The sequence below is a fragment of the Manihot esculenta genome, chromosome 8 (assembly GCF_001659605.2).
Source record: "Manihot esculenta cultivar AM560-2 chromosome 8, M.esculenta_v8, whole genome shotgun sequence".
Lineage (NCBI taxonomy): Eukaryota > Viridiplantae > Streptophyta > Magnoliopsida > Malpighiales > Euphorbiaceae > Manihot > Manihot esculenta.
In genome coordinates this window covers 34,055,821-34,079,103 of record NC_035168.2, presented here as the reverse complement: position 1 = coordinate 34,079,103, position 23,283 = coordinate 34,055,821, and the positions used below count along the sequence as shown (strand labels likewise).

The 23,283-nt window shown below is 33.8% G+C and overlaps 3 protein-coding genes across 5 annotated transcripts; 1 reads left to right on the top strand and 2 right to left on the bottom strand.

Annotated features, from left to right (window-relative positions):
• Positions 1 to 1,546: 1,546 nt before the first annotated feature.
• Positions 1,547 to 5,948, bottom strand: LOC110620491. 2 transcript variants are annotated; one of them, XR_006351634.1, is made up of 2 exons: positions 3,610 to 5,946; positions 1,547 to 3,517 (listed from the first exon to the last, which is right to left on the bottom strand). XR_006351634.1 is itself a non-coding variant. In XM_021764253.2 (2 exons), the coding sequence occupies exons 1-2, from the start codon at positions 5,550 to 5,552 to the stop codon at positions 2,896 to 2,898; spliced, it is 909 nt and encodes a 302-aa protein (XP_021619945.1). In that variant the 5' UTR covers positions 5,553 to 5,948; the 3' UTR covers positions 1,547 to 2,895. The 2 variants fall into 2 exon arrangements, 1 of the variants encoding a protein (XP_021619945.1); XM_021764253.2 differs by having other exon boundaries at positions 1,547 to 2,941; positions 4,690 to 5,948.
• Positions 5,949 to 12,862: 6,914 nt separating this feature from the next.
• Positions 12,863 to 16,224, top strand: LOC110620490 (serine carboxypeptidase-like 45). The gene is made up of 10 exons (XM_021764250.2): positions 12,863 to 13,612; positions 13,701 to 13,802; positions 13,882 to 13,977; positions 14,430 to 14,522; positions 14,618 to 14,697; positions 14,819 to 15,100; positions 15,245 to 15,369; positions 15,526 to 15,618; positions 15,709 to 15,826; positions 15,901 to 16,224. Exons 1-10 carry the CDS (start codon positions 13,360 to 13,362, stop codon positions 16,048 to 16,050), a joined length of 1,392 nt encoding a protein of 463 aa, XP_021619942.1. The 5' UTR covers positions 12,863 to 13,359; the 3' UTR covers positions 16,051 to 16,224.
• Positions 16,225 to 16,234: 10 nt separating this feature from the next.
• Positions 16,235 to 21,668, bottom strand: LOC110620492 (protein NEOXANTHIN-DEFICIENT 1). 2 transcript variants are annotated; one of them, XM_021764255.2, is made up of 10 exons: positions 21,430 to 21,665; positions 19,144 to 19,274; positions 18,912 to 19,059; positions 18,706 to 18,752; positions 18,039 to 18,093; positions 17,817 to 17,855; positions 17,483 to 17,651; positions 17,052 to 17,115; positions 16,861 to 16,917; positions 16,235 to 16,643 (listed from the first exon to the last, which is right to left on the bottom strand). In XM_021764255.2, the coding sequence occupies exons 2-10, from the start codon at positions 19,206 to 19,208 to the stop codon at positions 16,376 to 16,378; spliced, it is 912 nt and encodes a 303-aa protein (XP_021619947.1). In that variant the 5' UTR covers positions 19,209 to 19,274; positions 21,430 to 21,665; the 3' UTR covers positions 16,235 to 16,375. The 2 variants fall into 2 exon arrangements, with proteins under 2 accessions (XP_021619947.1, XP_043814816.1); XM_043958881.1 differs by lacking the exon at positions 16,861 to 16,917 and having other exon boundaries at positions 16,363 to 16,643; positions 21,430 to 21,668.
• Positions 21,669 to 23,283: the final 1,615 nt, after the last annotated feature.

Here is a 23,283-nt window from a genome sequence, read left to right as displayed (position 1 = left end):
GTGTACCCATGAACAAATATAATTAATTAATATATAAGTGGTAGCCATGTGGGCTTTGCAAAGTCTATGGTTAATTATGATAATGGCTGATCAAGAGAGAAGCTGGTCTACGTTCCCATTGTAAATAAGATTTGTAATCCCACATCACCATATTGTAAGATAATATCATGGATTGAGATGAACAAAAGATGGCTTAACTTCAACTCATATGCCATAAAAGAGAGACAGATTAGGTCACGCCATGGCTGTGATACGATGCAGAAATGAATCTTGGATCCTCATAATAAGAACAAAGTAATAGGCCTACTGTGTGGTATTGCCAGAGGCTTACACAATCATTATGTGAGGTAATCTATTTTCAAACGTAACTACGGAGACGACGAAAAAGAATCATTCTACAAGTTACCCAAAATTTTATGAAAAACAAATATTTATTTTCTAGTAGCTATGATTGGTGGGCGAGTTCAGCTTGGGGATACACTTTCCACACACATATCAAGACATTGGAAATTACAAAATCAATTTATTTCTTGGTGTTTATATATTTGTATAAGATTAATTCAGACTCGGTTCAATCTTATGTTGAAATCGGTTCAGCCTGATCCATTCAGAGTCATGCTATTAAGCAACCCAACCCATACAGTTAATTCTAATAGAACTAAGTCGATCCAAAATCATCACCATTTAGTATTGGGCTGAGACAATGAGGTTCAAATTTTATTGGGAAGTCGAATTATTTTCAACAAATTAATTATAACAGTGGAAAGGAATAGAATTTCATATTTTTTGATATTTTGATTACTGTCAAAATCAGTAAATCACCTCGAAACTTGCAGGACATATTTTCACTATAAAAAAAAGAAGGGGACTTTTTTCTTTTCTTTTGTTTTTTTTGTTTTTTTTTTTTTAAATTTTATAGTTGATATGAAGCATAAAACAGATGGGAAATTGCAAGAAGGGCCGAATGTTGCATGGCTTTCGAAACTTGACATTTTGTCCAAAAATGGCAACCTTCAAGTAATACCCTTCATTTGCAGCTTCCAAGGCTAATGCTCCACAAGCCACAACAGGTCAGCCTTTCACCAGATCTTGACAGCAGAGAAGCTCATATCTAAGAAACCCAACCTACATCCAACAAACACACAATCCAAGGGCAAAACGCAGGTCTTGCATGCAACAAGTATAAGCGAGCACAACCAATACAAACTAACCTAACCTAAACCAAACTAAATCAAACCAAATCCGAGAAATAAACTCACACACTGAAACACAATCTGCACCAAAAGAGAAAAACCAAAAGAAAACCATAGGTAACCTACGATCAGACGGGAGCAAATGAACCGCCCCTGCCCCAGCCATAAGAAATTGCAGAAGAAAGGGACCTGGGCCCTTAGAACCTGAGACCCAACACAGAGAAAAACACACTCCCTCTCTCTCTCTCTCTCTCTCGATACTTAGAGAGAAGAGTATCTGTAGAATGACAGTTGGTCCTTCATTTCTACACTCGGAGCTCCATAAACAAACAAGTTAATAGAACAACGCCTGATAGGGAAAAAAGAAAAGAGAACCTTCCCATTTTTTAAAAATGTTTACAATTATGTCACATTCTTTTACTTTTAAGATGCAAGACAAACATCCACTACATTCTGTATCATATAAAGTAAATCTCAAGAAATAAGAATTTGAATGCTCAGCAGGATAAGGTCCTCTCTGTGCTTGACAAATTTTAACACTCTCATCAGCACATACACTAATAAAATTCAGGCCTTAATGATTCACAGGTCTTTAACATGACAGCAATTCCTCTTGCGCAGATCCAGTTGTCAGCAGGCCACACTGATTAGTTCTGAAAACCTGAAGAAAACAAAACTCTGTGCATGCCCATGTACAATGGGAAGCATGTGGGTCCATTGATAGTCATCAGGAAATAGATTATGTACATCCCCAAGGAAATAAATGCAGTCATCTCATTCCATATGGAGCTTTGGACATGTATGTAAATAAGATAAGCCACTGTAAATGATAAGAGAGATATCTAGGCAAATCAGCATATAAAGCTTGAAAATCTCTATCCAAAAATTGAAGATGCAAGTTCAAGTCCAGAGCTAGAACAAAAATAGAGCATCAAGTAAGCTTGAACCTAATTTTGGAAGTAATGACTTGAACCAAATTTTGGAACTTCCTAATTTAACTCACATTTAGGATGTACCAAATAGTTTTCCACCAAGAACACGTTCTAAGCAAGCTTGAAAATGTTCCATAACACCTAAGCCATAATCTATATCAGCGTTTGTAAAAATGTCAGTCTACTCATGAAAAGTCGATCATTCCATAGCGGCTCATTACCAATGAAGCCCAGTAGCCCAACATTATTTTTCAATTCAGTTGCTTCCTATGTTTAACTACCAAATATAACCATTTAATGAAATGAGGGCATCAACACATGCTCTTCCAAAAGAAAAAGAAGATAATAGCCAAGCCCTCAAAAGTGGGATGCCTAAGGAAAATTCATTCATTACAATAACCAACCTAATTATTTATGTATGTTATAGAATTCTCAAATTCATCAAGACAATTTCTAAGAGAAAAACACAACAATATTGAGAAAAACAAGATAAACCTAGGAGAGAGAGAGAGAGAGAGAAAGAATGGATATCACAATGTAATCAGAATAAATCAAAAGCCAAATAGTGCATAACAGCTTAGCAATAGTTTGGACTTGCAAAAACAATAATACTCAAAGAAGATAGAATTAAAGTCTATTTCTAACAAATTGATAATTTCTCAAGTACAGTTTCAATGACTTATTCCAGGATAGGACAACCCTGACAAAAAAAAATGATGGATTTACTTCCCTTGTAGCAATGTATGGCCCAAGATATGCAAAAGCACTTTCTACTCCCTTCCTGAACCATAAGCGATACCATGAACTTGCAATTTCCTACAGCACACATAGATGCCCACTAGTTTTCTCAGTTACGAATGTGATATTTACTTCTGTAAAGCTTAAGTCTGGATAAATAATAGACTCAATTAATCATTAACTTCATATAATCATATTTCCTAACAGATCAAAATAAGGGACAATGGAAAACACAACACTGAATTAAAGGGGAAGTTATAATAGCTATGAAATTAAAATTCCTCGATGAAGATTTGCATTTAAATGCAAAACACTACTTACATAGATCATTTTAATGAATAACTAAGTAGATGAAACAATAGATTATTTATTTATACTGACGTAGAACCTAGCCCAAATAGGATCATTTCCTATCAGGCATAAACTGGAAATTGAATTTTTTTATTTTTTATTTTAAAAAAAGTCACTCTAAGTGGAGATGACAAGTCACCCTTGAGGATGGAGGATAATGTCTATGACAATGGCACATCTGAAGAACTCCTCAAGTAACAGAATCCTGCTGTGGAGGTTCACGCTTTTCAAATGGGAAAGGGGTTTCCTTACGTGTGCATTTGTTTTGAGAGATCAAAGGCTTATGGTTGAAAGGCACAACGACTGGTAGAACACAAGAGAAGCGCGAGGTTAGTTTAGAGAAAAAATATGGATCAGCTTGGATACTAAAGCTGCTCTGAAATCTCCAAACTCACTCTGTAAGGAGCAGTGGCCCACCAGTACAAGTAATGGAGCTGAACTACTAATATATGACCTAACTTAGATTCTTTGCTCCACGCTTGTGTCCTAATCTGCAAACTGAGAAGAAGGTTAAAGAATGCAGAATAGAAGAGGGAAAGAACCATAGAAGAGAAAAAGGGAAAAAGAACAGAGAAGGAAAGAAGTCTCAAGAAGAAGAAGAAGGGGAGACTGGGAGAGAAGAGCAGATGTTGAGGAGAGAAAAATAATTTGCATTATTCATAAAAAAATGTCCAATATAACTTTATATAATATTTTATACTCATTATTCAGTTACAACCAACCAATTCAGTTTCATCTAACTAATCTATAACTATTCCCTTCACTGGCATCCCTTGGCTCACATAGCTCACTTACATTCCTAACAGCTTGCAAGTAGTTGGCATGTGATGAACACTAGTCATACTAATACTGGTGAAAGAACTAAGAAAGGATAATAATGAAGCATAGAGATATTTAACCCTTGTGAGCAAGAGGCAAAATCAACGAACATAACGCACAATTACACAACATCAGTAAAATGCAAACAGTTACTCAAACAGAAGAAAGAAAACAATAATAATAATAATTAAAAAAAAAAAGAGCAATCCATCACCTACACTCTCCTCAACAAGGAAATATAATAGGACAGCATTGAATTAAACAGATTTCCTATGAGAAATAGATTTCGTTGCAGTTCAAGGGTATAGCAAATAGGAAAAAAAATCATCTCGATAAAAGAATAACAGATGAAACTGAGCATTGCTGACATCAACATGCATAACGTAACCATCCAAAAATATCAACTTTCTATCTTTGTCGATTAGTTTGCCATTAACATGGACCTTAATTAATCAGGCAAAATTACAATATTTAATCATGTAAATCCAAAGGCAGGATAAAGTACCAAAAGTTATCACCTCACAACAAAAATTACAAAACTATATTCGCATTAGCAGTTAGAAAGATCACAGTTCATTCATTATCCCCTTCCTTTTATGAGTAAAAGAGTTGCACAATTTATGATAAAACTGAAAAATATGTCCAAAAAAACTCACGGAAACCCCTTGCGAAGCTTCAGAATTGCAGCGTACAGTTTCCGCCTGGAACCCACAGCATTTATTCCCATATCCTTTAGATCCTCCAAGGTTAGCAACGGCAAAACCTCATCATCCACCTCGTGTACCTCAAAAACCGGTGCATATCGGCTCAAGCCCAATTCAATTAGCCACGTTCTCACTCCTTCGCCCGTACTGCAATTTCGGTCCCTGGAATCCGATTCCGGAAAATTATCCATTTCAATTGCGTCGTTTTCCCTAGTCTCTGAAACCCTAGGCCGTCCCGTGCCAGTTCTCCTATGCCCATGCCACATATCAAGCGCTACGTTATCCATAGAATGGACCGGGCTCTGCTCCTTTAACAGACTATCAGAGTCCTGATCAAAATCCCTAAACCCTTCGTCTACATCTTCTTTACTATCTCTCTCAGCTCCTCCTTCTTCGACCTTGGATATCCAATTGGATCTCACTCTCTTTGTCGTCGCTCTTTTCACTCTTCTACGATGCCCAAAATCAAGATTTACTTCACCGTTTTGATTGGTTCCCTCTGGTTCTTGGATTTCATAGCTATCATTGCCGTTAACAAGGTTGGTTAAAGACCGGGCCTTAACGGATTTAGAGGAGTCTTTAGGGAGACGCCAGGGATGCTTGGTACGGCGAACGTGCGGGTCATAGGAGAAAGTGGTCGATTGGTCTCCGATCTCACCAAGGCGTACGCTGGGTCGGCGTTGCCGTTTTGGTGCCTGAGGTGGTGGGGCGACGTTCTCCGGTTCGGCAGGTGCTATAACCGCTGTAGTAGTTGTGGCAGCATCTGTGGAGATAGTAGCGATGGGGCCTTCCGGTGGCTGTATCTCGGCGGCCATGGCGGTGATAGATGAGAGAGAAGTGTGTGAGTGTCAATAATAGAGTGTTCGCAGGATAAGGGCTCCAGGGATTGGGTCGATATGTTTGGTGGTAGCGTATGACGTGTATGGCATATGGAGCATTGGATTTGGCCCAAAGTTTTGCTGTCAGATTTTAACCAAAATCAACGGTGGGGGCTGATTGAAGATCGAAGGAGACAAGGAGTAACACTTAATTTAACCCGGTTCTCTGAACCGGATCACAGGCGCTGTCTGTTTCCCATGATTTTGAAACACGATTCAATTGAGCGGAAGAAAACATAGAATCAACTCTATAGAATCCGAATATCTCTCCCATTACAGTAGAAAGAGTTTCGACACCGAAATTTCAGTGCTCAACGGTGGCCGCGATAGCTTATCCGGGTTGGAATTGGGTCAGATTATTCGGGTTGTTAGGGTTCTATGTTAGTGGGCTTCTGATTAGAAAGCCTTTCTTTTGTATATTTAGGCCATTGATGGTAGTTAGATTGGTGGGCTGTATGAATATTTCTACTAATGAACAAGCCTTTTCATCTTTGAGTGGAAAAAATCTATAGAATTAATGGGATATTATTATTAATGGACAAATATACTTGAAATTCCCAAATTTTCCAGTTTTTTTAAACCAAAAGCCAACCTTCATTCATAAATGCAGGGTGGAAGCTTCAGCTTTGCTGTATCGGAGAGCAAATGAACAAGATTTTGCCATTAAACCATAACAATCAAGTTAATCTAGCTAAAGTTGGAGATGAGTCTGTGATGGGTGGGCTGGGAGGAGAGCTGATATTGCTGGGCTTAATTTGGAATGGGTCCATTTGATTTTGTTGCCAGAAAATTTTTGGTAAAATAAACGTATTTGTAATTTTGTGATTTTTTAATAATTCTCGTGTCATTAATTAAATGTTTAAAATAATGTGTTATTGTTAATAAAACTAAAAAGAAAAAAGAAAAAATTTATTGTTTTATCAGGACAGGTTATTCCTTAAACATGCACGTCTACAAAGATGTTGAAAACGAGAACCACCAGACAGCTGAAAATCTTTTAATTGTGTTTGAGAAATTCATTTTTGTGAGGAGAGTAAATTGTTCTTCAACTAATTACAGCTGCCAGCTGGAAACGGCCATGGACATGGTAAGGCTAGCAAGTAGTAATGGTGTGTGATTTGCTGGCAGTGTTGGGTCTTGGATAGGCAAAGCCTGGAGATGGCCTACCATTGTTATGACAAGAATGCCAATGGAGTAAAAAGGTGGAGATGGGTTGCGACTGTAGTAGAAGAAGAAGAATATTGAAGGGGTGACGTGAGGGTTGCCAGGTTAGGTTTGAACTTTTATTTGTATTGAATGCAATATTAATTTTGATATTTTAAAATATAAAATTAATATTTTAGGGGTAAATTTACCATATTAAAATATATTTGTATTTAATAAGTTTACTAATTCGAATCTTGATTATTAATTTTATCTACTCGAAAATATGTAAATAATATAATTTTAAATTTTAATGAAATAAAGGAGAAAAAAAATGAAATAAGAGATGGTAAAATATAAAGAAAATTATATTAATCATTGAACTAGAATGAGGGAGAAAAAAAAATCTCATTTAATTTTAAAGTTTATTAACTCAAAAATACTCAAATTTTATGAGTTTTCTCAAAATTTTAATTTTAGATAAAAAAAACATCAATTTTATAATTTATTATAATAATTTTTTAAATTAATTTTAATTAAATTTAAATTAATTCACATGACTCATCATATAACTTGATTAATTTAAATTAAATTTTAGTTAATGTTTTTTTAGGAAAGGTCACATGTGACCAATGCCATCTCCTTTCTCTATTTTCCTTAATACAATCAATGAATGGACTAAAAATATGTTTTTGTGGTATAAATTGAAAGCTTATAGAGATTTCAATTGTTTTCCAAATAGGTTAGCTCTTCACAAAAGCTGTCCCTTCAATCTTCTTCCCCACTCATTTCTACTAAGAATTTCTGAGATTGTCAACTTGTCTTTCTCCATTACTTCCACTATGAATATCGCCTCCAAAATCAGGAAAGAAAAATAAGGTTGCATTTTTTTTCACGGAAAATATATTTTTTAAAATAAAATATTTATCAACTTAGCTCATAAACTTTAGTGAAATACTCAGACAGACCAGCCAAGAAATTATCATTTGAATCTCTCAATATTATTCCATAAATAATATGTTCTATATGTGCAAAAAATTATAAATATATAATTAATACATTTTTCTCTCATAATTTCTATTTATTTTATTTTTTCATATATATCAAAAAATATATTTATTAATTTTCTAATTATTTCTATTTTAAATAAATTAAATTTTATTAAATATTAAGAGATTTTTTAATTTTTTTTAAAAAAATAAAATTATATTAGTATATTTAAAAAAATAAGCAATTTAATTTGATAGTAAGTATATTTGAAAAAATTTAAGTGATTTCAAATTTTACTTCATTTTTAATTTTATTTAAAAAAATATTAATTTTGAGATAATAAAAACAATTATAAATAAAAGAAATACTTTTTTCGAAATATTGTTCTTTGATTTATTATAACGCATATATAATTTTAAAAAACAAAAAAAAGCAAAAATATATTGGATGGTGGGGCAGTGATGGTACTGTTTACTCTTTGGATCCTCCAGACTCAGACTCGGTGATTGAATGATAAATAGCCGAAGCTCCTAATTCCTTCTATTTCTTTTCTACAACTACCCCAAAAGTAAAAGTTAAAAAAAAAAAAAGCACAATCATCAAGTGCCTATTATTTATTGGGTGGTTAGTTAGCAGTTGTTGGAGTTTAAAAATTGAATATTTTATATAAAAATAATAAATTATTCGATACATCATATAAGCCAGCTGTGCATCAGCACATATAAAAATATAAAAATTAAAATTTATTTATAAATTTTTTAAAATTAAATTTAATATATTTATTATCAAATAATTCAATAGTATTTTTTGGGTTTTTAAATCCGATAAAAATCAGCTATTACATGGTTATTCCTCGGTAAGAATTGAATATAGATAGGTGGAGGAGAGGTGCAGTTCTATTTATTTTGTGCAACTAACCCAAAAGTTAAAGGGAAGACTGAGGAGTGAAGAGCAGCACAATGATCAAAGTAAAATTCCCAATTATGAAGAGGTGGTTAGTTGCCAGTTGTTGAGGATTGAAAAATTTTGAGTGTGAAACCGAATAGCAAGTGGTCAGATGTCAAAACCCAAAAAAAAAAAGCAGCTTTCTACGTGGAGCTCTCTTTCGTAGGGACTAGGGAGCTGTAAAGACCGCCAAAACGGCTTCGCTTTTGCCGTTTCGCCAGTGGACCGTTGCTAAATGGTGCCGTTGGAAGTTTTTGGAATCGTTCTTTTTGTTTTCGACTGCGACCAAAAAATTCTAATCATGCATATAATTCATGGTAAAAATTTATTAGGAAAAATTATTGTTTAATTTTTATAATATAAAAAATTAATTAATTAATTAAATAGAAGGAATTAAATTAATGGAATGTGGTTATATTCTCTATGATAATTTGGTTTCATTCCTTAATTAATAACTTAATTTTTTTAATTAATTAATTAATGCAGTTGGATACGGTTTGATACATACCGCATTGCCGGTCTCTTTCGTGCAGGTCTATATGGGACTAAGCACGCGCTGCAGGTGTCTTGCTTTTTGGCCCCACCTTTCCAATATATAATTTCTTTATTTTTTTTTATATGTATTAAATATCGGAACCGTCATCCCTTCAATGCCCTAAAGTACATGGGCAAACTAATGTTTCAAATATCTACCTTCTGATTCACTTTCAAATGTAAGAAAGTCGAATTTATTATCTATTTATTTTAGTATATTTATTTTTAAAATGAAAAAAAAGTAATTTATTTTTATCACTTTCATTTAAAAATAATACATACTCTTAAAAATAAGTAGTATTTAATTCAAATTAAAATAGATGATCGAATTAAATTAATTAAAAAATTTGACTCGATTTTATAAATTATTCGATTTAGTTTTATTTTATAAAAAATTTAGTTATTTTAATTCAGTTCGATTTTAATTATGAAAAAATTGAATTGAATCGATTATTTATTAATATTATTCTTTTAATAATATAAAAAAATTAAATTTTTAAATAAAATTAAAATATTTTAATTGAATTATATAATATTTAAAAAATATAAAAAATAAAAAATTTATTAAAAATTTTAATTAATCAAATCAAATTAATTTAATTTATATTAATTTTTTATTTTATTAAATTTATCTCGATTTTTATAAATATTTAATTTTTAATTTATTTGATTTATAACGAAAATAATTGAATATTTTCACTTACACTGAATAGACATGTGCACCTTAATAAAATAAGCACATTTGAGAGAAAACAGAATATTTTCTTTTTTTACTTTTGGTGGAAAGAAGGGAAGGATTTAGGATCCTACACAAATCCTAAAGGTGATTTTGACCCTAGCTAATCCCTCCTCCTTCCCTTATCTACCAGTTTTTCACTTTCTGCTTAGTGACATTCATGGGTTTTTTTTTGCTTTTTATATAAATAAAAAAATAAATTGAACACACTATAATTTGTTTGGCATGAAAACTCTGCTCCATTGGCTTAAACCAGTGAGGCAAATGAGATATAGAGAATGAATGGAAGGTGGGTTTCTTTTGTTGATTAAATTTCTCACAATTATTACATTGAAATGATTACAATGGATATTAATTTCAACTCTTTACAAATCTTGTAATCTTCTTCTTCTAGTTGTGAAAGTTTGTATGGAAGTTAGTTCATACATATGGGGCCCACCCAAAAAGACAAAGGGAATGGTTCCAAGATGAATGCGAGTGAGTGAGCGAGTGGTGTGGTTTTTTGCTGTTCTTTTTTGTCTGTGTATGTTTTGCCTTTTGGGTCTACAAATGGTTTGTTGGAATGGTATGTCTCACAATTAGGCTAATCGGTTAAATTTGAAAAATTGATTAAATTAAATTAATTTAAAATTTTAATTAAATTTTTTATTTATTTGAATTCATTTTAATTTTTAATTTTAAAAATTTTAATTATTTTTATTTGATTTAGTTTTAATAAAAAAATAAAAAAAATTGAACCAAATTAATTAATTATAATAATATATTATTTTCAATAATATAAAAAAATAAATTATATTAAAATTAAAATATTTCAATTAAATTTTAAAATATTAAAAAATTTATTAAAAGTTAAAACTGATCAAATCAAATCGAATCAGACTGATTTAATTTAATTTAATTTTTAATTAAAATTAACTTAATTTTTATAAATATTAAAATTAAATCGGATCGAATAAATTCACGCCACGTTTTTCGTGTGAAAAAAAAAATTAGAAAAAAAAAGGAAAAAAAAAAGAGAAAGATCTCTCCAACATGCTTAGCTAGTGGAAATCATTCTTCTCTTGACCTCATCATCACATCACTCAAAAGCTTAATTAATTCTCTTTTCAAATTGTGTTCATATTAATTACTTCCTCAGTTGTAAACCCAAAGATTTATTTCTTTTATTTGTGACTTAAATTTTTAAAATTTTTTACCATGTATTTTTTCACTATTGCACCAGAGTTATGGGAATTTTAGAAAATACATTCAATCTAAGCCTATGTTTGAAAAATACAAAAGGAAAGAAAATAAACTATGGAAAATAATTGAGATTATCACTGTTCAATTATTAAAATAGAGATTTATTTTATCATTATTATTTTCTCTCTGACTTGAGAAGAAAATAAATTAGAGATAAAATAAATGGATTTTGGGAAAAATGTATTTTAATTAATAAAATTACATTATTACCCTAAATTTTTTATTTTAACTTTCAAAATAATTTATAAAAATTGAAAGTAACACTAATTTATTCCCCATTTGAATTCTAGCTATAAGAAAAAAAAAAGCATAAAGCATATGAGCCTATCTTTTGTTTTTCAATGGAAAGATATTCATTGCTTGAGGAAAAATTAAATTAGTAAATTAAAGTTAAGTTGCATTACGAATTAAGAAAGTAAGTTAGCTTTTTTCTATATTTGCAAATAAAAACAGAAACCAAAAAAGGGTTAAGAAAATGTTAAAAGTCTCCAAGAAAAACAAAAAAAAAAAGTGAATCTTTGCTTCCATTACAAGACAAGAAAAGCTTAAATATGGGCTTTGATTCTTCTGCTACTCTTTAGTTCTCTACCCATTTCCCAATTCCAATCATGGTGATCACAGCCACTACCCATCTCTCTATCTACTTTTCTTATTTTTCTTTTCAAAGGTTATACTCTACAATCTATTCTAAGGTTTGAAGGTGAATGACCGCCGGACTTTTTCTGTATGTAATGAGACCAAAACTAAGAGAAAAATGCTGATCAAAATCCATCAAGTCCTCTTTAAACAAGTCGATTTAGCGTCTCAAATCTCGATTCGGATGCGTGGGACAGGCCGAATCTATCATAGACCCAGGTTCAACAGGAGACAGTTCAGTCCGGTGATATGACGTGAAAGAGAAAAGTTGGTCCAGTCACTTTACAGTTCTATCCACATGCGCACCGGGAGAATTAAATGACCGTTTGGTTTGGCACCATTAGCAGACAAAAGAAAAAGAATAAGAGAAAAGAACGCATTCCTCTTCACTTAAATTTACATAATTACTATAAATTTATTTTTTAAATTTCAAAATATAATAAGATGAGATATAATTTATTTTGTATTTAAAGAATTTCATAAAATTAAATAATTTTTATTTCAAAATGGCTTTTATTTTGTTTTTAATTATCAAAACCAACCAAGCATATAATGGCTTGATAAAGAAAACAAAGAGAAAAAGCCATTTTATAATCTTAATATAAAATAACAGAATCTTTCAACTTTTGTTTTACCATAAATTAAATCGGTTAGAAATTTGATTTTTGGTTTTTTAATCGGTCAGACCATTGATTTTGTGGTAGTTACCAGGACATATACGTGTATCAAAAAATTATCAGTGCTCATGGGGAATGCTTTGTCCTTGCATCCACGAATGTCTTGTCATTAGTTTGAAGAGATAATTCTTTAAGCTGTACAGTGAGCAGACAAAACATAAGGCTTTTAAAGACATGTCAAACAAAGATTCTTATTTGAGAAAATAAATAAATATGATTATAGTATTTGTTTGCTGTAATTGAGGATAACTTCAAATCTTCAATCAACTGACTTCCTAGCTGTTCTTCGTACCAGATTGGGTCATGTAAAATATTGAGCAATGGTGATGCCTTTGAGAAAAGAAAAGAGAAAGTATAGGAGGGAAAAGTTTCTCCGGTAGAAGCTATTCTACTGTACGCCATGAAAGCGGATACTGTTGATATCATTATATTTTGGCTTTACTTGTAATTTAGTCTCCCACTAAAAACAAACACAGTATAGCTGTAATTTCCGTGAGCAAATTCAGTGTTCAGTTCAGGCTCAGCCCTTCAAACCACCCATGTTTTCTCTTTTCAATTTTCACTTCTCAGTTCACCGTCACACACCATTTGCTGACTTAGATAAGACCACCACTGCAATTCACCTCCATCTGTTTCTGCTCCATGCCTGTCTTCCAAAGCAACAATCTTTAATTTTTTTCTCTCATTGAAAAATAATATAATAATACAAACAAACAGTACCCATCTCTTCTTCTCTTCTGTTTTAGTCTTTATATAATCCCCCTCTACCCAGCAACCTCTAGCAACTTTTCTCTTTTCTTTCGCGCTTTCTCCTTCTGGGTTCTTTGCTTGCTTTGGAACCATGAGTTATTTCACTAGGGATGCAATGGCATTGCCTGTAGTTTTGCTTCTGCTGTGTTTTTTCATTGTAGTAGAGTCCAACCTCTCCCTTTTTGATCGAATTTTTCAGTTACCAGGTCAACCTCATGTGGGTTTCCAGCAGTATTCAGGTTATGTGACCGTTGATGATAAAAGCAAGAGAGCTCTGTTTTACTACTTTGCTGAAGCTGAAACAGATCCAGCTTCCAAGCCTCTTGTTCTCTGGCTAAATGGAGGTCTCTAGTTGTATTATTGCTTTTAATTTAAGCTAGGCAAGGATTCTTCTTCTGGGTTATGATCTTTTGTTGGTGATGTTTTCTTCAGGGCCCGGTTGCTCTTCATTGGGAGTTGGAGCTTTCTCTGAAAATGGGCCATTCCGGCCAAGCGGGGAGGTTCTTGTCAAGAATCAGTATAGTTGGAACAGAGGCAAGTATGCAAATTTAAGCACAAATTGCATTAAAAAATCCACAGATTGCTGATTTTTAGCATGCTCGTTGCATTGCAGAAGCAAATATGTTGTATTTGGAGTCACCAATTGGAGTTGGCTTCTCTTATTCCGCTGATACTTCCTCTTATGAGTCTGTTAATGACAAGACCACAGGTATATTTCCGCCACCATTTCTCCTTAAGAGTTGTGGTTAGCTTTTCAATTGTTTTCACACTCAAACTTGCTCGACTAGTTTTTCCTGATTTTCCACGTGGAAATCTTGCTGGCGAAGAGAGGATAATAAACTGTCAATTCAAATAATTTTGACTTGCATATGAAAGATTTCTGTATTGGATTCAAGTCAATTCAAGTTGTCTTCTTTTTCATTTTGCTGTGTTTAAGAATTTCTGGGTTAATCCTTTTTCATTTTAAAGCTTCAAGAATGAATCTCTCTCTCTTTTTTCCCCTTCCCACTTTACAGATATGCCATATTTATGCTACTATGCTTCTTTTCTCCTTTTTTTTTTTTTTTTTTTTTTTGTTTTGGTATTTCAGGTGACAAAAGGTCATCTTTACAGATAAATGCCTTTCATTTTGAACCTATTTTTGTCTTTTATCATCTATAGCTAGGGACAATCTGGTGTTTTTGCAAAGGTGGTTTGTCAAATTCCCCCAGTACAGAAACAGAAGCTTGTTCATCACTGGAGAAAGCTATGCTGGTAATATTTTGCTGCTATTAACAATTGATATTTTTCCTGTCTAATGATATGAAAAGAGGACGACTAATTTCAATTCTTTTATTATAAATATTTAGGTCATTATGTACCTCAACTAGCAGAACTCATGCTTGAATTCAACAAAAAGCACCACTTGTTCAATTTGAAAGGAATTGCTGTAAGCAGTAACAAAGAAATGAATCCCAAATTTTTTCTTACAGAATTTCTTATTGTTCATGAGAATTCTTCTGTTCTTTCTTCTTCTAGATTTATTAAAGGGTTCATCCATATGGTTGCAGATAGGAAATCCAGTTCTGGAGTTTGCTACAGACTTTAATTCGAGGGCTGAGTTCTTCTGGTCTCATGGATTGATATCAGACACAACTTATAAAATGTTCACTTCAGTTTGTAACTATTCACGTTATGTGAGTGAATACTATAGAGGTTCAGTTTCTCCTATTTGCTCAAGGGTGATGGGTCAAGTGAGTAAAGAAACAAGTAGATTTGTAGACAAGTATGATGTTACTCTTGATGTTTGCATTTCATCAGTGTTCTCACAGTCCAAGGCCCTTAGTCCCAAGGTCTGTAGAATCAATCATTGATAAGCTCTTGTTTTTGTTGCAAGAATTCTGCTTTCATTTTTCACTTGGTATAATTGGCAGCCACCCAGTTGCTAATTGTTAGACTGGTTTTTTTTTCCTGCCTTTTCTTTTCCGGTCCGACAGCAAGTCGCAGACAATGTAGATGTATGTGTAGAAGATGAAACAGTTAACTATCTCAACAGGCAAGACGTGCAGATGGCTCTCCACGCACGCCTTGTAGGCATCCAAAGATGGACTGTTTGCAGCAAGTAAGTCTTCTTCATAGAAATTATATTTATAATGCTTTGCTATTTTACTGCCTTTCTTAGAACATGAAATTGAAATGAAGATATGTGATAACGATATCTGTTAATACTTTTCCTTTGTGGTGTTTGATAATTTTCTTCTGACTATGTTGATCACAGTGTCCTAGATTATGAGCTGCTGGATTTGGAGATGCCAACAATTCCTATTGTCGGCAGACTCATCAAGGCAGGAATCCCAGTTTTGGTTTACAGGTGAACTCCTGCCTGTGATAACTTTAGACTTGATTAATTCAGATCATTAGAAGAAGAAAAATAACTCAACGTTGGTTCTATAAAATGCAGTGGAGATCAAGATTCTGTTATCCCATTGACTGGAAGTCGAACCTTAATCCATGGACTGGCCGAGGAATTGGGACTTAAAACCTCCGTGCCTTACAGAGTTTGGTTTGAGGGGCAGCAGGTAAGTCTCATTAAACAGAACTAGAAATTTAAAACGTATAACAGGACGGTTTTTGAACGATCTTTCATCCACAGGTTGGTGGATGGACTCAAGTATATGGCAACATCCTGTCCTTTGCCACCATCAGAGGAGCATCACACGAAGCTCCATTTTCTCAGCCTGAGAGATCCTTAGTGCTGTTCAAGGCATTTTTAGAAAGGCGGCCTCTGCCAGAAGCATTTTGATCTGATCAACTCATCAGTTATTGGATCAGAATACAAATTGAATTGTGATTGCAAAAAGTCACTTGCTGGTTTGTTTGTTTTGTTACTTGGAGTTGTCCATGCTATGGAATGTAGAAAAATTTTGTAAAGATTTTGAGTAAAGGAAAAAAAATGTATTTTATTACGAATGTTAAACTTTTTTCTCCCTTGCTCTGGATGAACTTGTGAATCATGAAAAAAAAAAAAAATACAAAATACATGCAGTAAATTTATTGCATTACAATAGTGGGAGGAAAAAATTTTAAATTAAGGGTATGTGTTGTGGGAGAATATTGCATGTGCTTAGTCAAGAAACTCCCAAGGAAGTTCTGCAGGAACTTCTAGGGCAGAGAGAAACTGCAATTGGGGCTTCAACTTGCATTTTCAGACAATTGAACTGCAGAGCCAATATGGGTTTTGATAACATCACAGATATGCTTAGGCTCTGCCCATTATCTAGGAGTCCATTGATAGCATCTGGAGATTTGCATTTGTGGTGACCCAAAGATTCTTCTGTGTCATGCTTTGATGCCGGAAATGATCCTGTTACCTTTGCTGGCTGCACTGCTCGCATCCTGTGACATAGTTTATTAGGAAGTGTATTGAATAATATTTCAACAGCATGGTGACACTAGCTTCTGCCAGAATATATTGGGAAGTGATTGTTTCTTCAAATCACCCAAAAGCCTTGCAGTCAACATGCTTGATAAATATATATAACATTTATACTCTGGGATCTTACAGTCATCAAGGGACACTGCATGAATACTGCAGAAAGAATATAAGAGATACCTGCACTCAATACTGCATGAATACTTCAGAAGGTTGGGATTATGCTTTGTACGTCCGCTGCATTTTCACTTGTATGATTTCAGTTGCATATTTTAACAGTCCAGTTAAAACTAGCCTATTTTCCACTCGACGCAAAATGTTTAATTCAAATTATTTAAGATTCTTTTAACACCAAGAACTTAGAAATTTACCTAAAACTTGGTAGTGACATTTTGATTGCTGGTCCCATCCACTTGTCAAGTTTCAAACCAGGAACTGCCACCACCAAACCACCAAAAGTAAAGTATTATCTATACAAACACTATAAAGCTGAGTGCTAAAATAGGTTAATATAACATTCCCAAGTGTTTATCTCTTTGCCAATTGCTTTTAAATAGTTTAAAATCACCAGAAGCCTCTGAGCCTACAACAGCTAGCTGCTATATGCAAGATAAAGCATAAAAACCACTATGCAGTGCTCTTCCACATGGAAAATTCTAACAATTGAGAATCAAAGCGTATTAGAATACAAGATTCTCCTTCCAAAAGTGGTTTCTTTGTCATGGAAAATTCTAACAATGGAGAACCAAAGCAACAGTTTTTAGCCAGAAAGAATTGAAGTTTCAATATATTAGCAACTCACCAGCTGTTGCAAGGTTGATATTGCAGATGTTTATCGCAAAAGGACCATTAATTTCAGTCACCTGAACATCCATGCTATCCTTGGATCTAGAATGCATGGTATCAAAACCAATCATGTGGAGCAAGTAATGAGATTTACTCGTTTGATGCATCGGAATCCCAACAGTTCCCTGTTTGAAACAGAGTGTATTACAATACATGATAAGAATGTCTTCATAGATTTCCAATGTCAATGACTTGCCACCCATTATTTTGAGACCAATTGGATAACATGGCAAATCAGAAGAGAGTAATCAAATGTGGTGTAATAGTGAAGTTAGCAGAACAAAAATCACCTTAGAAAACTTGGCAACATAACTTGGGAGCCCAACTTCCTGCAGGCAGAGTAAAATACTTTCAAATAGTTCTGGTTCAGTGGCCAAGTATCTCCCAAACTTTTTTCAATTCAGTGGTGGTATCCTTAAAGTATTCAAACAATTAAGATGTTCCAACCAAAAAACTCATTTAAACACAAAGCTAAATTTGAGAAATTGCACAACGATTTTGTGACCTTCCACCTTTCGTCCATGGCCACAAGCATCATCACTGCTCACTAATACCCTGGCTGCCCATCTGTTGACAACAAGAACAAAGGCTACTTGAAAAGCTGAAAATTTCTAATTGATGATTAACTTCGTAAATATAAATGGAAAGCAGATCATATGTCAGCAGAAAACGACAATAATTATATGCATAATGGGTTCTATGCAGCTCCTATCATAATCAGCTTGCTGCAATCTACAATAAAGGTTTTTAGTCCCACTGGATAGAAAACTATGTGCTCCGGTGCATATTGAAAAACATACTCCTATGGTTTTTTTCCTTTATTTTATTTTATTTTATTGCTTGTCTGTGCCACCGACATGCAACCACAGCAACTTGACCAGTTGCTCGTAGGCCACTTGCAGAAGAATATGGTGGCCTTGATATTTCAAAAGATCATTAATTTGATAATAATATTTATTATTTTTAATTGCATGATAAGGATATGTGAGACAATTGCAAGTTACAAAGTTGACAGACCCAATACATTTGTAGCAGCTAAAGTTAAACCATGATGGCCCTCGTCGAACTGAGATAACAGAACTCAGATGAAGACGAAGCCTATAAAATGAGTTCTTTCACCTTTAAATCAATTATTTATTAATCATTATAAAGAAGAAGAAGATGAGAGGGTAAACATACGCGCAAGACATTGGAGGGTTCCACACGATTCCCGCAATCACCACTAGCTGTGGATAGAAAAACGCCGTTACTAATGCAAGTGACGAATGAACTAAATAAAGCTCATTAACCATTTTCCACGACATGAAGATAAATTCAATCATCAAAGGTCAATTGATTCAACGACCATATAAAGCACATAATTTGAGCAAAGAACAGATATCTACCTCATCAAATGCCCCTGCTGGACTTTCCTCATAGTTGGCGAGAAAAAAGCCACCGAGAGTATACCCAAAAGCTTCGACTAATTTAAACTCTTTAGGAATGAATGCTCGAGCAGTTTCTGCTTTCACAAGATGAAGCTGATACAAGGCACTGAATGTACAATCTGATCATTAAACAATCCCCTTATGTAAAAGAAAATGGAAGAAATGAAAGAGAGAGCTGTGTAATACTTGCCTGCCTTTAAATATCCAAGGAGGCTTGCCGTAGCCTGACAAACATCTTGTTTCTGCAACTTCCATTATTTCAGATGACGATTTGCTAGCTTCGGAGATGCCAACAGCAATTAAAACTCCAACCCACGATACCTAACGAAACGCAGCAATTCCCATTCTTTTATTAATTTGACTTGAGAGAAAATTCTATTAACAATCAATAGATCTGCATTCATTGCCATATATATAGTGTAAAGCAAACAGCCCGGTCCATGTTAAAATAACTTTTAAATTCATTTTTTATTTGGTCTAAAATGATTATCCTAAATTATTTAATAGTTTCGTGGTGGTTATTATATATAATTCGAAACACAAGCAGGCAGCTGGCTTGCGTCACAACTTAGTGTAACGACCAACTGCATGCTTGTGTTCAAATTGCATATAATAGTTAATACGAAACTATTAAATTTGCGACGATATTTGCGACGTTTCGTGCTAACTATTATATACAATTCGAAATACATGCAGAAAGCTAGCCGTTACACTCTATCCTGCTAAATTTGCGACATTCTCGTAGTAACTGAATTGTATCTATCCTGCTAAATTTAATAGTTTCGTACTAATTATTATATACAATTCGAAACACAAGCATGCAGTTGGCCGTAACACTCTATCCTACTAAATTTGCAACATTCTCGTAACAACTGAATTTTATCTATCCTGCTAAATTTAATAGTTTCGTACTAACTATTATATACAATTCGAAATATAAGCAGATAGTTGGCCGTTACACTCTATCCTGCTAAATTTGCGACGTTTCGTGCTAACTATTATACACAATTCGAAATACACGCAGAAAGCTGGCCGTTACACTCTATCCTGTTAAATTTGCGACATTCTCGGAGCAACTGAATTGTATCTATCATGCTAAATTTAATAGTTTCGTACTAACTATTATATACAATTCGAAACACAAGCAGACAGTTGGCCGTTACACTCTATCCTACTAAATTTGCGACGATATTTACGACGTTTCGTGCTAACTATTATATACAATTCGAAATACACGCAGAAAGCTGGCCGTTACACTCTATCCTGCTAAATCTGCGACATTCTTGTAGCAACTGAATTGTATCTATCCTGCTAAATTTAATAGTTTCATACTAACTATTATATACAATTCGAAACACATGCAGGCAGTTGGTCGTTACACTCTATCCTGCTAAATTTGCGATCGAATTTTGCGATGTTTCGTACTAACTATTATATATACAATTCGAAATATAAACAGGCAGCTGACCGTTACACTCTATCATGCTAAATTTGCGACGTCCTCGTCACAATTGAATCGGATACAGTTGCTAAATCAGGATCGAATCCTTGAGTATTGTGGTTCGCTAGTATTTCGTGCGGCTCTACCTCGTCTCACATGGTTAGCCCTTTTCTCGCAGGTCCACTAGCTCTGCATAATTTGTGACGTTCTCGTCGCAACTGAATCAGATACAATTGCTAAATCAGTATGATACCCTTGGGTATTGTGGTTCGCTAGTACCTCGGGCGGCTCCACCTCGTTTCACACAGATAATCCTTTTCTCATAGGTCCACTAACTCTGCACAATTTATCTGACTCAGATGGTTCTGATACCAATTGAAATGCCCCGGTATAAATTGATACAAATAATTTTTAGATCCACTTTTCACTTAATCCAAAATGATTAATCCAAATTAATTAGAAATGTATATTATATATAATTCAGAATTGCCGTATTTTATCGATATGGCACGTATTCCGAATCCAAATAAGCAACTGACCGTTGGACAAGGTGTGCCATTAATTTTTGAATGCACTCTCAAGAAAGAAAATCTTGAGGTGTTATACATGGCAGGGACTCGCATCACACGAAAATTCATCTACAGTAATAAACTACTTAAGAACTGTAAATCCAAGTTTTAAAGACAATATTTGGAGGATCTGCAAGAACACTTAAGAACTTCAAAATCATATTGACCTTCTTCTTCTTTTTTTTTTCCCATGAAAATTGTTACATGAAAATAAAGAAGCTGTTACTTCCATTTCCATTTCATTTGATTCTGAAAGAGCGGACAACACGACACGAAACACCTAGATGCTTCAGCATAGGATGCAGAAAGAATACAGTTGCTACAGAGATACTAAAATCAAAAGAAACCACAAGAAGGGACTCAGAACAAGTAGTCATACACCATATGGGCCAGAAATTAAAATAACATAATAGAAGCACCCATGGAGAAATGAGAAGTGTAGAGTGTTAAAAAGAGTCGAGCTTACAGTTGCAGATATTGAGCGTAGCTTGTCTTGGAGAGTGTGGAAGGCAAAATTACGGGGAAGGAGAGAAATTTGAGAAAGAGAGGAGGAAGGGGTGGGTTGGTTAGTGAGCTAAGCAATCAGAGGAAGCACGCAGAAGTGGATAGCACCATTCATTTTTGACATGGGTGAGCGTTTCATTTGGCGGCAACAGACTATAACAAATGACATCAAATTCAGAGCCGCAGGCTCAACTTCACCGAGCCAATCGCTCGTGCTGTTTATAATATTGGATAGGGCTAGGAGAGTTCTAGAGGATAAATTTGACAATTATTAGGTCAGATATTATCTTTAAATTCATTTTTTCATTGATTTTTTTCAATCAGACATGTACAAACTTCTAGTGAAAGTTCCATTGTCTTTTTGAACGTTCAAAAAAAAAAAAAAACTTATGAAATATCCTTGTTTCCTAGCATAGCTAGCTAATGTGGTTCCCAAAATTATATTAGGGAAAAATTTATTTATCATAAAAATTAATTTATATTGAAAATTATAAAAAATTTCTCCTAATAAAATAATTTATTTTTAATTTAAAAATATATTAATAAATTTATATATAAAAATTTATAATATATATAAAAGTGGAAATGGTGAGTGGATTTTTAAACTGACTAAAATATTTGATGTGGCTGAAATAAAATTGTGTTCGCAATTGGTCAATTTGTAAAAAAGAGGAAGTGATGTGGTTAGCGCTTACAATAACTACTCCGATACTCAAGTAGTAATTTGAAAAAAAAACAAAGGTAAGGAATTGTTTAAAAGTTAAAAGTAGTTTTATAAAAATGTGTATTTTGATCTTTATGATCATTAGTTTTTATATTGTAATAAAATTGAGTTAATTATCTCATTTCTTGAAAATCCCGTTGATACTAGCTAATTTATAAGGGATCCCGTAATGAAGATCTGTTGAATTATTTCTTGCTAACGGTAACTTTATGTGAAGATTCGATCTATTCAGGAGAGAGCAAATCTTGATGAAGAACTTGACACTATGGTGTTTGGGTCTTTCTTTCCACGGGAGGGACTACATATCGGTTTATCAGACTCTTGTCACATGACTTTGTCTTATGGTGACAACTCATGACTTACTTTAAGCGATTGTTCTGTTACATCAAAGGTCTCTACATTGGTCTTCAAATCTTCATATTCGAATGTGACAGTTTTCTTCAAGATCCAGGGTACATGGCACGTCTCGATCGTCCTTCCATAATTTTAATGAAAAATATTTTCTCTTATATCTTGTCATTATTTTCGTTGAGTATTTCCATGCTTTATATTCGTTTATAACTCTCATCTGACCATCAAGGCCTGAATAATCTCCTGAAAATTTTTTAAGGAGTTACCACTTGATCAAGCACCTAGCAGCCTCTGTTTTTTTCCATAAAATAATTTAAAACTTTTAATGGGACTTACCCCCGCCTTGTGACTTGCTTAGCGGATACCTGCCTTGTGACTATGGAATAAATAACTTGAAATAATAAAATGAATTGAACACCTGATCATGAAAACAACTTAAAGAATTTTATTAATCGGGACTTGACACCCGGGCGTTAGCCTAGCGGATACCCGCTTTGTGATGACTTTTGGCAGAAACTTGGTTTTATTTTTTGGGGCTGACATCCAGATTATGACCTAGCGGAGACTCACCTTGTGGCTTTTTTTGGCATAAATTTATCTTTTTCTTTTGGAACTGACACCCGAAAGACTCGCCTAGCGGTTATCCGCTTTGTGGCGTTCTTTGATAAGAAACTTGCCTTTGTCTTTTAGGACTAACACCTAAAAGATTACTTGCTTTATGGCATTCTTTGGTAGAAACTT